At 33.3% G+C, this 14,961-nt stretch overlaps 1 protein-coding gene across 1 annotated transcript in view; it reads left to right on the forward strand.

Annotated features, from left to right (window-relative positions):
- Nucleotides 1–14,961, forward strand: part of CDH9 (cadherin 9) — a 168,196-nt gene that overhangs the window by 135,575 nt on the left and 17,660 nt on the right. The window contains exons 7-9 of the mRNA XM_003809055.5: nt 559–812; nt 12,644–12,780; nt 13,251–13,372. Coding sequence (XP_003809103.1) covers nt 559–812; nt 12,644–12,780; nt 13,251–13,372 — 513 coding nt within the window. The remainder of the gene's footprint in view (nt 1–558; nt 813–12,643; nt 12,781–13,250; nt 13,373–14,961) is intronic.

Genomic DNA, 14,961 nt, shown 5'->3' on the forward strand with positions numbered 1-14,961 from the left:
TAAATAAATAAAACCTAAAGATGCTTTGTGTTTTCCATTGGTTGCCTCGATTTTCAATGCAATGTGGGAGAACATTCTTAATCTTTACATCTAATAGTACAGCTCAATATTATCATTTCATATTGTCCTTACTTCACTTTTTATTCATATCTTACTCTCCACAAGTGCTCAAATAATTGAAGTAGAAATAATTTTTATTCTATACTTCTATTTTATATTTTTCTTCTGATTATAACTGCATAACTTTAATAATGATAATATGTAATGTATAAATCCATTAGATAATACTTCATTTACTTGTCACCAAAAAAATGAAGCATATTACTAAGTGAGAATCAATTTCAATGTGTATGCCATTATATTAAGTTAACCCTCTGTGAATAAGTGTATGGCAAAACATATATTTATAAATTTATTTCATATACCTATGAAGCAATCATTGTCATTTAAATAGAATTGTTGGTATAATCATGATCGCTGGCTATTAAAATTTGAAATCATCTTCCATTGTCATATCTTCTGAATTATGCTAATTTCTTTTATGTTATTTAACTCCAGAATTTAGATTTTGAAAATCAAATGCTCTATACTTTAAGAGTGGATGCAAGTAACACTCACCCTGATCCACGATTCTTACACCTGGGACCTTTCAAAGATACAGCTGTGGTCAAAATATCTGTGGAAGATATAGATGAGCCTCCTGTGTTCACTAAAGTCTCTTACTTGATAGAAGTAGATGAAGATGTAAAGGAGGGCAGTATCATTGGACAGGTTACAGCATACGATCCAGATGCCAGGAACAATTTAATAAAGTAAGTACTTTGAAAACATTTATTATGTTTTTAGAAATATAATAATATCACTATTTACAAACTGTGTGAAAAAATGGTTGCACAATGTATAATCAAGCACAGTAATAATACCAAACACTTCCAGAGAACAAATTCTTAGCTTGGCTGTCTTTGAAATGCTCTGGGTACAAGGTAGATAGTATTATAATTTGTTTTGGGGGAGGATAAAACTGAGGCACCAAGTACTTAAGTAATTTGCCCATTGTTTATTAGCAAAGCTGATTTTAAGAACCAGGCAGTTTAATGCCAGAGTCAATGATTTTAATACCTTTATTGTTGCCGTAGTCCTTGTCTCATTGTCCCTCTTGGTTAAATACAAGTTCAAATTAATAAGGAACTAAATAAATAAATTAGAAAAAAATGTTTTCCTAGAAAATATGAAATATTTTCTTTTGAAAATTGTTAGTAAGGCCTAACACATATCAAAATTTTTGAAGAATATTATGTCAATTATATTCTCATATCAGAGTATTACTAAAGAGATGACATTTAAGTGAATAAGAAAGGTAAAAGTATTAATTTGTATAGCGTATCTTTCCAAATTTTGAATAGTTTTCACCATTTTAAAGGTTTTAAATATGTCAGAAATATAAATGAATCTCATATATTGTTCAAAGGGGAATTTAAATATAGTTGGGGCATATATAGATTAATGCATGGGATGAATAATGATAGGTGGATGTGTGGAGGAACATATAGACAGCTGAAGAGATAGACAATACAATAATCTGTTAAATATATGGCTAATAAATTATCTAAAATTCTACTTTGCTTAACATTTAATTAGTTAGGGAAAATGGTTAAATTCTTTTCATGTTGTCCTTTACATATAGCATATTAATAATCACAATACTAAATATATAACCATTTAATTTTCATTTTAGGACTATCCAAATATGTTAATTCATAAAGCAATTTGTTGCACTAAATATATTTTAATGATGATTTAATTTGTTGGTGAGATTAAGAACATGTTAACCTTTGTAATTAAGAAACAGTCCATAAAATCCAATGTGTAGTTAATGCCTAGAGCTTATATTAGATTGAAAATTAGGGTTAGTTTTAGGTTTATTACAGTATAATTCACTAAACATCTGTTTCAAAAAAATACATTATCAGTATCAAATTATGTACTTGTTATATTGTTTAACATCATTTTGAAACACACCTTCTTGTTATTATTGGAGATTATTTACCTCTGGCAGGATTTTTACCATGATACATAAAATGCTTAATTAAAATGTTCATATTGCTTAAAGTAAAACTCTTGAAATAAAATGAAAAATTAATCTAGCCGTCCAATCACCAATGTATATGCACTAGCGTGTTCATATCCAAAGCAATGTAGATTTGTGTTTTATTGAAATGGTATATGAGTGCTTGTTGGTGTCTTTTGTATGAGGGTTTATTAGAAAAGAGTGTAAATTATTTTTATGTTTCCTGCAGTACATAAATGGAAATAAAAGTATTCATCTATTTTTTAAAGGACAAGGGGTTGGTCATACCAGTAGCTACAAATGCTCAACAAGTGTCTGTTTTTTTATAGTATTTGTCGTGTTTCAAAAAAATCATCAATGTTGGTTGTGTCTTGATTTCTCCTTAGTGTCTGTTGCACCATATTTTTATGCTAGAAATCCTACATTCATTTTAGAAGTAATTGATTGTAACTTGTTTCAGTGCAATCACACATTACCGGAAAACTGTAAACAATGACATCATATCAACTTAGATGATGAAACATGTTATTGCTGGACAATTGAACATTTTTGAGTCTGAATGAGACCAAATCTTTTTAATAATCCATATTATTTTTTCTTCATTCATCTAGCACATTTGCTTATTAGGAATTCAGTAAATGCTGGGCACCTTGCAAGAGGCATGATGCCCCTTCTAGGTCACCAAGGCTATTTATTTTGTAAAATAAATTAGCCACTTAGTCACTTTTGCATGATGCTTATAAGAGATACCTTCTATAGTTTTGTTTTTCTGTAATGTTTTTGTCTAAATTTGGTAAAATGGAAGTACTGCTTCATAGAATACAGTAGGATATATAATATGCTCTTTAATTTTCTGAAAGAGTTTGCACAGAATTAGAATGTTTCCTTAATGTTTGGTAGGATTTAAAAATGACAATATTTGGGGATGTAATTTTGTTTTTTATATGAGTTGTATCTACATATTTTATTTCTCTAGTAGTTACAGAATTATTCTGGTTATCTAATTATTTAATGAGCTGTTTTTTTTAATTTTTTATCTCTCAGGGAATTTGTAAATCTCATCTAAGTTGTCAAATGTATTAACATAAAGTTGTTCAAAATATTTTCACATTATCCTTTTGATATCTGTAGTGATGAAAGCTATCTTTAATATTGTTAACTTTTATCTACTTTATCCTGATCAGTGTGACAAAACTTTTTTGAAATTTATTTATTTTCTCAAAAAAAACTAACTTCTGGTTTTATCTATTTTTTGCTTATTTTTTCTTTTTTTTTTTAAATTATACTTTAAGTTCTGTGATACATGTGTTTAACCGGCAGGTTTGTTACATAGATATACACGTGCTACGGTGGTTTGCTGCACCCATCAAACCGTCATCTACATTAGGTATTTTTCCTAATGCTATCCCTCCCCTAGCTCCCCCAACCCCTGACAGGCCCTGGTGTGTGATGTTCCCCTCCCTGTGTCCATGGGTTCTCATTGTTCAACTCCATTTACCCTCTACAGGCCCCAGTGTGTGATGTTCTCCCTGTGTCCATGTATTCTCCTTATTCAACTCCATTTATGAGTGAGAACATGTGGTGTTTGGTTTTCTGTTCCTGTGTTAATTTGTTGAGAATGATGATTTCCAGCTTCATCCATGTCCCTGCAAAGGACATAACCTCATTATTTTTATGGCTGCATAGTATTCCATGGTGTATATACAGTCTATCATTGATGGACATTTGGGTTGGTCCAAGTCTTTGCTATTGTGAATAGTGGTGCAATAAACATAAGTGTGCATGTGTCTTTATAGTAGAATGATTTATAATCCTTTGGGTATATACCCAGTAGTGGGATTGCTGGGTCAAATGGTATTTCTGGTTCTAGATCCTTGAGGAATCACCACACTGTCTTCTACAATGGTTGAACTAATTTACATTCCCACCAACAGTGTAAAAGTGTTCCTATTTCTCCGCATACTCTCCAGCGTCTTTTGCTTCCTCACTTTTTAATGGTTGCCATTCTAATTGATGGAGATGGTGTCTCATTGTGGTTTTGATTTGCATTTCTCTAATCACCAGTGATGATGAGCTTTTTTTCATATGTTTGTTGGCCGCATAAATGTCTTCTTTTGAGAAGTGTCTGTTCATATCCTTCACTCACCTTTTGATAGGATTGTTCATTTTTTCTTGTAAATTTGTTTAAGTTCTTTGTAGATTCTGGATATTAGCTCTTTGTCAGATGGATAGATTGCAAAAATTTTCTCCCATTCTATAGTTTGCCTGATCACTCTGATGCTAGTTTCTTTTGCTGTGCAGAAGCCCTTTAGTTTAATTAGATCTCATTTATCAATTTTGGCTTTTGTTGTCATTGCTTTTGGTGTTTTAGTCATGAAGTCTTTGCCTACGCCTATGTCCTGAATGGTATTGCCTAGGTTTTCTTCTAGGGTTTTTATGGTTTTAGGTCTTACGTTTATGTCTTCAGTCCATCTTGAGTGAATTTTTGTATAATGTGTAAGGAAAGGATCTAGATTCAGTTTTCCGCATATGGCTAGCCAGGTTTCCCAACACCATTTATTAAATAGGGAATCCTTTCCCCATTTCTTGCTTTTGTCAGGTTTGTCAAAGATCAGATGGCTGTAGATATGTGGCATTATTGCTGGCTCTGTTCTGTTCCACTGGTCTGTATATCTGTTTTGGTGCCAGTAACATGCTGTTTTGGTTACTGAAGACTTGCAGTGTAGGTTGAAGTCAGGTGGCGTGATGCCTCCAGCTTTGTTCTTTTTGCTTAGGATTGTCTTTGCTATAAGGGCTCTTTTTTGGTTCCATATGAAATTTAAACTAGTTTTTTCTAATTCTGTGAAGAAAGTCAATGGTGGCTTGATGGGGATAGCATTGAATCTACAAATTACTTTGAGCAGTATGGCCATTTTCACGATACTGATTCTTCCTATCCATGAGCATGGAACGTTTTTTCCTTTGTTTGTGTCCTCCCTTATTTCTTTGAGCAGTGATTTGTAGTTCTCCTTGAAGAGGTACTTCACATCCCTTGTAAGCTTTATTCCTGGGTATTTTATTCTCTTTGTAGCGATTGTGAATGGGAGTTCACTCATGATTTGGCTCTCTGTTTGTCTGTTATTGGTGTATAGGAATGCTTGTGATTTTTGCACATTGATTTTATATCCTGAGATTTTGCTGAAATTGCTTATCAGGTTAAGGAGATTTGGGGCTGAGACGATGGGGTTTTCTAAATATACAATCATATCATCTGCAAACAGACACAATTTGACTTCCTCTCTTCCTATTTGAATACCCTTTATTTCTTTCTCTTGCCTGATTGCCCTGGCTTAAACTTCCAATACTATGTTGAATGAATAGGAGTGGTGAGAGAGGACATCCTTGTCTTGTGCCAGTTTTCAAAGGGAATGTTTCCAGCCTGTGCCCATTCAGTATGATATTGGCTGTGGGTTTGTCATAAATAACTCTTACTATTTTGAGATACGTTCCCTCCATACCTAGTTTATTGAAAGTTTATAGCATGAAAGGGTGTTGAAGTTTATTGAAGGGCTTTCCTTCATCTATTGAGATAATCATGTGGTTTTTGTCGTTGGCTCTGTTTATATGATGGCTTACTTTATTGATTTATGCATATTGAACCAGTCTTGCATCCCAGGGATGAAGCCAACTTGATCGTGGTTGATAAGCTTTTTGATGTGCTGCTGGATTGAGTTTGCCAGTATATTACTGAGGATTTTCACATCAATGTTTATCAGGGTTATTGGCCTGAAATTTTCTTTTTTTGTTGCGTCTCTGACATGTTTTGTTATCAGAAAGATGCTGGCTTCATAAAATGAATTGGGGAGAGTCCTTCTTTTTCTATTGTTTGGAATAGTTTCAGAAGAAATGGTACCAGCTCCTCTATGTATCTCTGGTAAAATTTGGCTGTGAATCCGTCTGTTCTTGGGCTTTTTTTTTGTTGGTAGGTTATTAATTACTGCCTGAATTTCAGAATTTGTTATTGGTCTATTCAAGGATTCAACTTCTTCCTGGTTTGTCTTTGGAGGGTGTATGTGTCCAGGAATTTATGAATTTCTTCTAGTTTTTTTAGTTTATATGCATAGAGGTTTTTATAGTATTCTCTAATGGTAGTTTGTATTTCTGTGGGATCACTGGTGATATTCCCTTTATCATTTTTTATTGTGTCTATTTGATTCTTCTCTCTTTTCTTCTTTATTAGTCTGGCAAGTGGTCCACCTATTTCTTAATCTTTTCCAAAAAAACTACTCCTGAATTCATTGATTTTTTTGAGGGTTTTTTTGTGTCTCTATCTCCTTCAGCTCTGCTCTGATGTTAGTTATTTATTGTCTTCTGCTAGCTTTTGAATTTGCTTGCTCTTGCTTCTCTAGTTCTTTTAATTGTGATGTTTGGGTGTCAAGTTTAGCTCTTTCCCACTTTCTCCTGTGGGCATTTAGTGCTATAAATTTCCCTCTAAACACTGCTTTAGCTGTGTCCCAGAGATTCTGTTATATGTGTCTTTGTTCTTATAGGTTTCAAATAACTTATTTATTTCTGCCTTCATTTCATTCTGTTGTATAATGAAATGAAATTTTCATTTCATTCTATTGTATAATGAAATGAAATTTTCATTTCATTCTATTGTAAAATGAAATGAAATTCATTTCATTTCATTCTATTGTATAAATGATATACTATCATGTATATTATACATCATAAATATTTAGATTAGAGATATATACAATCTTTACATACACACATATACTTGGTGTGTATGTGCATATAAAATCTCCCCATATCTGATAATTTCCATGTGTGTATATAAAACCTCTCCTATATCTGATAATTTCCCAAGGATATAATTTCAAAAGTAAAATTTCTCATTCAAAGACTGATAGTAAAATTTGCAGACTTGCTTCCCAGTGTTTAAAAAAATGGCTTTAAAAAAGTTCAGTTTAAAGGTCATCCAGAAATCTTTGTTTTGTATAGGGTACTCAAGTCCTAGAAATAATCAATTATAATTTCACCTGTAGCATCTCAAGATTATTATAAGGAGTGGAAAAATATTGAGCAAAATTAATCTCAAATTGTATTCTTCAGATGGTACTTCCAATTCTGCCAATTTGTAAGGCCATACCGGAAAGCATAGCACAGAGGATGGCTTCTGTTAGCATTCAAAATGTATGCAAAAAAGCCTTAGATATCCAGTTATAGTGTGAAGAAAAATCAGCAATAATTCAACAAGAATGCAACATTGTAACATGGGACTGTTTTGTTTGCTACGATCAAATTTAGAAGGATGACTGATCTCAGAGCAGAAATAGGCTATGATAAGCATCACAGAAAAACATTCTTCCAGGGAAAGATTGGGAACTAATTCTCATCCACGATTAAATCTGTTCATCAAATATATTTTCTGAAATACATCTGCCACTTGCAACATGAGATTATGGTTACAATTAGCAGCTGTTGTCAGCTCTGCTTCACCTCATTAGTAATCACGAATCTCCAAAGTTATAGGGTTGATTATAGCTTTACAAGATCTGAAATAACATGTTGCCTCATTTTACACCTATTTTATGCTTAACGTATTTAAAGTTCAATGATTTTTAAAAGATCCTTTCTACTGCTGTGGAATTGAAAAGTAACAAAACAAACTTTCTGGTGAGGGATTTAATTATGCCTCAATAAAATGTCCATGACTTCAAAATAAACTGGAATAAATGTGTAAGTGCATTCCTGTATAGTGGTGCTTCTCTCATATTTGCTTGATTTTATTGCAAAAGGTAAAATAATAATAATCTAACAATAATATCACTAATCTTTGCAAAAAAGATTTGAACTATTTTTTCAAATGAAATTATAAATAATGTCATTGTATAGCTAATAGTCAATATTCATTTTTGAGGGATAATGAAGTTTGGCTAGGTCACAGCTATGAAAACATGTTTCTGGAAAGCAGTAGCTGAAAAGTAAAAATCAAATTATGTCCTACCTAAATTGACTTAGTCAGTGGAAGAAATATATGGAATCCAGCAGAGAAAAAGGAATGCATTCTTGACATATTTCTGCATATTACTCATTTATTCTGGTGTCTATAATTGAGTTTAGATTATTTGTGCTAGGTAAAAATATAGATATCTGATACATGCTTGACTTTTAATGGTAGAACATAAAGATATAAAGCAAATAAGAAAAATGAAAAGCAGAGTTCAGCTTTTGTGGGAAGAGAGCCCTTGTGCTCTCTTTCACATGTTATTTGATGCCTATATGATTGGATCCTGTCTCTGCAGAGAGTATTTATACAAAACTTATGACAATGGCCTTTTTAAACTGATTGTTCAAAATTCAATGCAGGGGGACCAATAAAATATTGTTGTTATTGTAGGCCATCTGCTGGAACATAGAGATAGCTTTGTTCTGTGTTAAGGGTTTATCAGGCTCTTTCTGGTCATTTGTGGTAATCCAATGTATTTATTATTAATAAGTAAATCTGAATGTGCTATTCTGGGTGAAAATAGAAGTTTGGCTGCTAAATAAAAGAAAATTATCTCTGAGCTTTGACAAATTGTGAGACATCACTTGCACTGGAAACAAAAATTTGAATATAGACCTGGAAGTTGGCGCTGTCAAAGTTAAAAGTGAGCTATTTCTGTATCGTCTGTGAGTGCCTTCATGAATTCTTAAAGTGAAAAACAGTGTCTTTCAAGGTTGTACCTAAGAGTAAGGTGGCCAGAAACCCAAATCTATTTTGATCCTGAAAAAAGATACAAGTGTATCAAAGCTTGATTTTTATCATGTTGCAATTGTTAGCTATTCCTCAGTTATAGAAATATCATCAAAATCTCTAGGCTAAACTCTAGGGCAGCTAGCAATGAGCACAAAAGGAAATTTTATTTTCCTCTTTGACCTTCAATGCAAACAGTAGGAAGAAATCCAAGATCTATTCAGACATAAGCAGGTAATGGTTAACTATTGACCTTTCCAACAATAGAGAGAAATATTTACAGGTGGATATTATGAATTGAGCTCCATTCAATGCACAGATGTAATTATGTTCTTTTGCTTCCTCTTTCTTTGTGTACATTTTAGGTTTGTTTTTATTCATAAGCAGAATTTGTGTAGCTAAGGAAAATAAAATATTTTTGTTGTTCCAATGACTTTATTTGCTTTTCTCTCAAAAACCTTATAATAGTGATTTGGTCCCAACATCAATAAAGCCCACATCAGGAATTGTGAAAGGGTTGAAACCTATAGGTAGGAAACATAATATTTTGTTTCATGTTAGCACAACTGGAAATAGAGATTTAAAAGAAAAATTTCAGTATGACTTGCATGCTCAATTTTACTACATTGTTATTTTGCAAATGGGATCTAGCTCTGATAATACTCTGACAAACAATTGTTGGCTAAAAGCCAGCATGACATTTGCTTCCAGAAAAAAATAAAATAAAATAAAATAAAAAATATATATATGCTGTTATGCATTTTTACATATTTTTATATCTAGGTTTCTATTTCTCCTTTATCGCCTTAGGACTTCCCACCCAAGAAATATAGGCCACTCTTGGGCAGCAATCGTATGTCAAATGAGTGTATTTTAAGTGCCTAAATTCTTTTCATAACACCATGTGAAAAGATTACAATAATGATTATTGAAAAACTGAGGGAATACTATCATTTGCATGTACTTCTGTTGTGCATTGTAAAATCCTATTGAATGACAAAACAGAGACAACTGAACTGGTTCCATGTACTGGGAGTGAGGTAAAACCTGAGACCAAGTATATAAGTTTTTAGCCATTCCACCACTGAGATGACACCCAATAACTTTTTTCCAAAGGCCCAAATACTCTCTTTGAAGCAGTATCTATGACTCAGCAATAATTGTATTATAAAATTTAGCAGAAAACAAATTAAGCAAGCATCTTCATACACTATATTAAATTGTTAAAATTATGATCAGACCCATTTACTTAATAGATCCCTTAAGTTCAGCATAATTCTTAAACAATAGATTAAATAGTATGTCCTTTAATAAACAATTCAAACAAAAGAATCATACAATTTAGGTTAATGTATGTTCACCCAATAATTTAAAAATTGCCAATACTGGCAGGGTGTGGTGGCTCACGCCTGTAGTCCTAGCACTTTGGGAGGCCGAGGCGGGCGGATCACGAGGTCATGAGATCGAGACCATCCTGGCTAACACGGTGAAACCCTGTCTCTACTAAAATTACAAAAAAAAAATTAGCCGGGCGTGGTGGCGGGTGCCTGTAGTTCCAGCTACTCGGGAGGCTGAGGCAGGAGAATGGCGGAAACCTGGAAGGCAGAGCTTGCAGTGAGCCAAGATCGCGCCACTGCACTGCAGCCTGGGCGACAGAGTGAGACTCAGTCTCAAAAAAAGAAAAGAAAAACAACAACAAAAAAATGCCAGTACTTCATAATGTTTCAAAACCTAAATGTCTATTACTTATGTTTGCCAAAGCCAGCACCAAACTGTGAATATATTTAAGATTTACAGTGGGAGCTGTAATTTCCCAATTCACTTGATCAAAAGGGAGTTCATAATAAGATAAGATGCCTTAATAAGATACCTAGAAAAATGAGGATTACACAAGAGGCTAATTAGCCTGTTAATTGTCTTTCATTGCTTTTCCTGTTTCTGTTCTTATTCTAATCACTTCATCCCATGGCCTAAAACTGCTATATAAAACCTAGCCTGTGGAGCTACAGCATAGGATTCATCTTAGAGTTTGTTAAAAATGCACAATCTCAGCTCCCACTCCAGACCTACTGAATCAAACTCTGTTTTTAACAGGATTCATATGTGATTCACCTAAATGTTAATGTTTGAGAAGCACTCACTTTCTGATATGGCTCAATTAAAGACTGCAACAGAAATCTCAAAAAGATGTAAAGAATTAACTAGTACGGCATAACATGGTCTGATGTAACTGAAGGACTTTCATATAAATTAATCTTTTCAAAAATTTATCTTTTAAGGATATATTAGATTTCTATTGCTGCCACAAAAATACTATAAATGTATTATTATCTTATAGATAGGTCTGAACTTTTGTAGATCAGAAGTTCAGTATGTGTCTCACTGGGCTAGAGTCAAGGTGGGCGGTGTGAACAGGGCCATATTTCTTTCTGTATATTCTAGGCAGGGAATTGCTTCCTTGATCATTCAGGTTGTGAACAGATTTCAAGTCCTTGCAGTTGTGTGGGGAAGGCCCCTGTTTCCTTGCTGGATGTCAGCTTAAGGACCATTCCTAGTTTTTAGAGGCTGCCTATGTTCATTTTTTATTGGTTTGTGGCTCCATTCCTTCAGCTTTAAAGCCAGCAACAATGGGTCAAGTACTTCTTAGTCTTCATATCTCTTCTCTTTTTATCTTCTGTTTCATCTCTCTAAACCAATTTTCTGCCTTCCCATTTCACTTTGTTTGTTTGTTTGTTTTTGAGATGGAGTCTCACTCTGTCACCCAGGCTGGAGTGCAGTGGTGCCATCTCGGCTCACTGCAACCTCTGCCTCCTGGGTTCAAGTGATTCTCCTGCCTCAGCCTCCCGAGTAGCTGGGATTACAGGTGTCTGCCACCATGCCTGGCTAATTTTTGTATTTTTAGTAGAGACGGGGTTTCACCATGTTGGTCAGGCTGGTCTCGAACTCCTGACTTCAGATGATCCACTCACCTCGGCCTCCAAAATTTTGGGATTACAGGCGTGAGCCACCGCACCTGGTCTTCCCATTCCACTTTTAAGGGCTCATAGGATTAAACTAGACACACCTTGATAATCAGGGATAATTCCCTGTTTCTGTGTTTTAACCTTAATCACATCTGCAAAATTACTTTTGCTGTGTAAAACAACATCTTCACAGGTTCTGGGGATTAGGGTATAGACATCTTAGGGAGAGGAGATATTATTTTGCCAACTGCAGAGTCTTATCTTTAATAAGATACAAAGCTTACAATGACCTCTTCCACATACAGCCCTGATGAGAAAGTCACAGAACTCTGTGGTGATATAACATTTCATTTTGATTTGAAATAAGTTGGAGGGATAGAGTAGAGAAAGACCTTGATTCAGCTGGATATTCCTTGAATAAAAAAACATTCAAGAGCGATGTATTTTATAATAGCCTTCTCAATATTCACTTATAGAGGACTCTGGACACAGTTATGTATTTTTTAACATACTTTCGATTTATTCATTACTATTGACTCAGTCAAGTTTAACATTACTGTTTAAAGTGTCTCAAGCACTGCAGTAGGCCTACGATAGGATAAGTGAACCAAGTGATACTTAAGAACTCACTTTAACAGCTGCCATCCAGATTCATATGTATAAATAACAGTTCTAAAGTACACATAGGATAATATAGTAAGTAGAAAGAGTCAAACATATGAAATTGCTCAAATAACAATTCTATAAAATAAAAATTCAAGAAAGTTGTTAGCATTTTGCATTTCATGTCTTTGTCAGATCATTGTGGAAATTACCTATAGCTTTAAGAAAGAGTAGAACTAATAACCTTAGAAGAATGCCTGGATTTATGAGTCTGTCTTCTGCCAGGTACTCTGTTGATCGGCATACTGATATGGACCGTATTTTCGGTATTCACTCAGAAAATGGTTCTATTTTCACTTTGAAAGCCCTTGACCGGGAATCATCTCCTTGGCATAACATCACTGTTACAGCCACAGAAATAAGTAAGTTGGAGCTACATCTACCTGAAGACACTGTCTTTCATCAAAGTGGTAAAATAATAGCACCAGCTAGACTCATTTTCTTGAGTGGCACGATTGTATCCTTAGCAAGATCTTAGAGAAATGGCTTAGAATATCAACACATTTTTAAGTTATTTTTAAGGATTATCAAATCATTCATTTCAAATTTGATTTTCTTTTACACCTTATATAGGAGAGAAATATAATTTAACCTCATAAAAATAATCTAAGAAAATTATCTATTACAAATAATACTTCATTCTCAATTATGTTTTCCTCAATTTTATTGTGCTTTTCTTTTGGACCATGTAAGAGAGCTGAGATATTCATCAGCAGCCCAATTGAGAAAGTGAACACCACAAAAAGGATCTGTTGCTAAGCTACAAATGGGTGAGTGGTTTCACTGCTTCTGTGTAAATGAGACTGAAATCTTACACGTGTTCTCGTTGCAGATAACCCAAAACAAAGTAGCCACATCCCTGTCTTCATCAGAATTCTAGATATAAATGACCATGCTCCGGAATTTGCCATGTATTATGAAACATTTGTTTGTGAAAATGCAAAACCTGGGCAGGTAAATAAAATCATTAAAAACTTCAAAGAATATATTTTCTCTTTACAAAGTCAAATGACATTACATCACTTTATTTGCAGGATTTCTTTTGTGCAGGCTGTTGTCAATACTTCTTGTCCACCATTTATCCTTAACAAAGAACTCACAGTGATTTTTTAAAAAGGTGATTTAAAAATGTTTTTATAATGGAATCAATAATATAGTAGGGAATATTATAACATATGTTTTAATTTATATACTAGGTTTATAGTGAATATCACATATGTAGAAGCTGTTACCTGCATTCATAATTATGCTTATGCTGAGTTATCTTCACTAATAGAATGAAAATATATCATTAAATAAAACCTGAAGTATGAAAATGAAATTGTTTCATGTTATTATAAAGGTAATCATAATCATTGTTTTCTTGATTACATTTTGCCACTTTTAATAGTTTCAGATTTTGATATGAGTGATATTTTGTAAGTTTTAAAGTTTCGTATCATTGAAATGAAGTAGATTTGTTTGTAAAAGAATTATGAAGTCTTCTTACAAAGTAATTCTTTCAAATGTATATAAAGTAATTCTAAATAAATGCAGAATATGCTCATTTTTGACAAAAAATGTAGTATTTTTCAATAACAGTAACTGCATAAATTTTACCAAAAGTAATTTAACCATGTAATTAACTACTTTAAAGATAAAATAGGTAGATGTTAAGAATCATCTTTAATTCTGTCATGTCTCTTTAAGGTAGAAAATAAACTGAAATACAGTTTTTCTTCTATTCCAATAGAGAATATTATGAACTGAATGTTTGTAGCCCTCCTCCAAATTCAAATCTTGAAAATATAACCCTAGTGTCATTGTATTTGGAGATGGTGTTTCAAAGAAGTAATTAAGATGAAGTGAAGTTATAAGGGGATAGAGCCTGATCTGATGGAATTAGCATACAAAGAAAAGATAACAGAGAGCTCATGCTCTCTCTTTCTCCCTGTCCCTGAATTCGTGGGCCAAGGAAAAGCCATATGAGAGCACTCAGGGAGAAGGTAGCTATTAATATTTGCAAGCCCTCACCAGAAGCCAACCATGCTAGCCTCTAGATCTCAACCTTACATTCTCCAGAACTGTGAGAAAATGCATTTCTGTAGTTTAAGCCATTGAGTGTGTGGGATTGTTATGGCAGCCCAGCTGACTAAGACAGAGATACACAGCACATTCCACCTACATATACAAAAATGCGAATGAGATTTTTATTTGTAATAACATGGAATTTTCACATAGCTATTTGGATAAAAATGTGCTTTTCTTTTTCATTTTGCAATATATAATGGGCATCTCAGTTTAGTAAATGATTTTTTTGAATTTGATGCTTAATTTTCATAACATAGTTACATATTACTTATTCAATTATTACCTTCTTAATGGAAATTTGGTTTATCCACAAAATGTTACCCTAGCAGTACCCCAGTTATACTATAATAAGCACTGTAGTACATTTCGCTTGTTTACCACCTGGTACTCTTTCTTTTGATATAATTCTCAAAGTAGGAAAAATTAAATTGTATCTATAAATATTAATAACTATTCCCAAATACTTCTCCAAA

Source organism: Pan paniscus, chromosome 4 (genome assembly GCF_029289425.2).
Source record: "Pan paniscus chromosome 4, NHGRI_mPanPan1-v2.0_pri, whole genome shotgun sequence".
Classification (NCBI taxonomy): domain Eukaryota; kingdom Metazoa; phylum Chordata; class Mammalia; order Primates; family Hominidae; genus Pan; species Pan paniscus.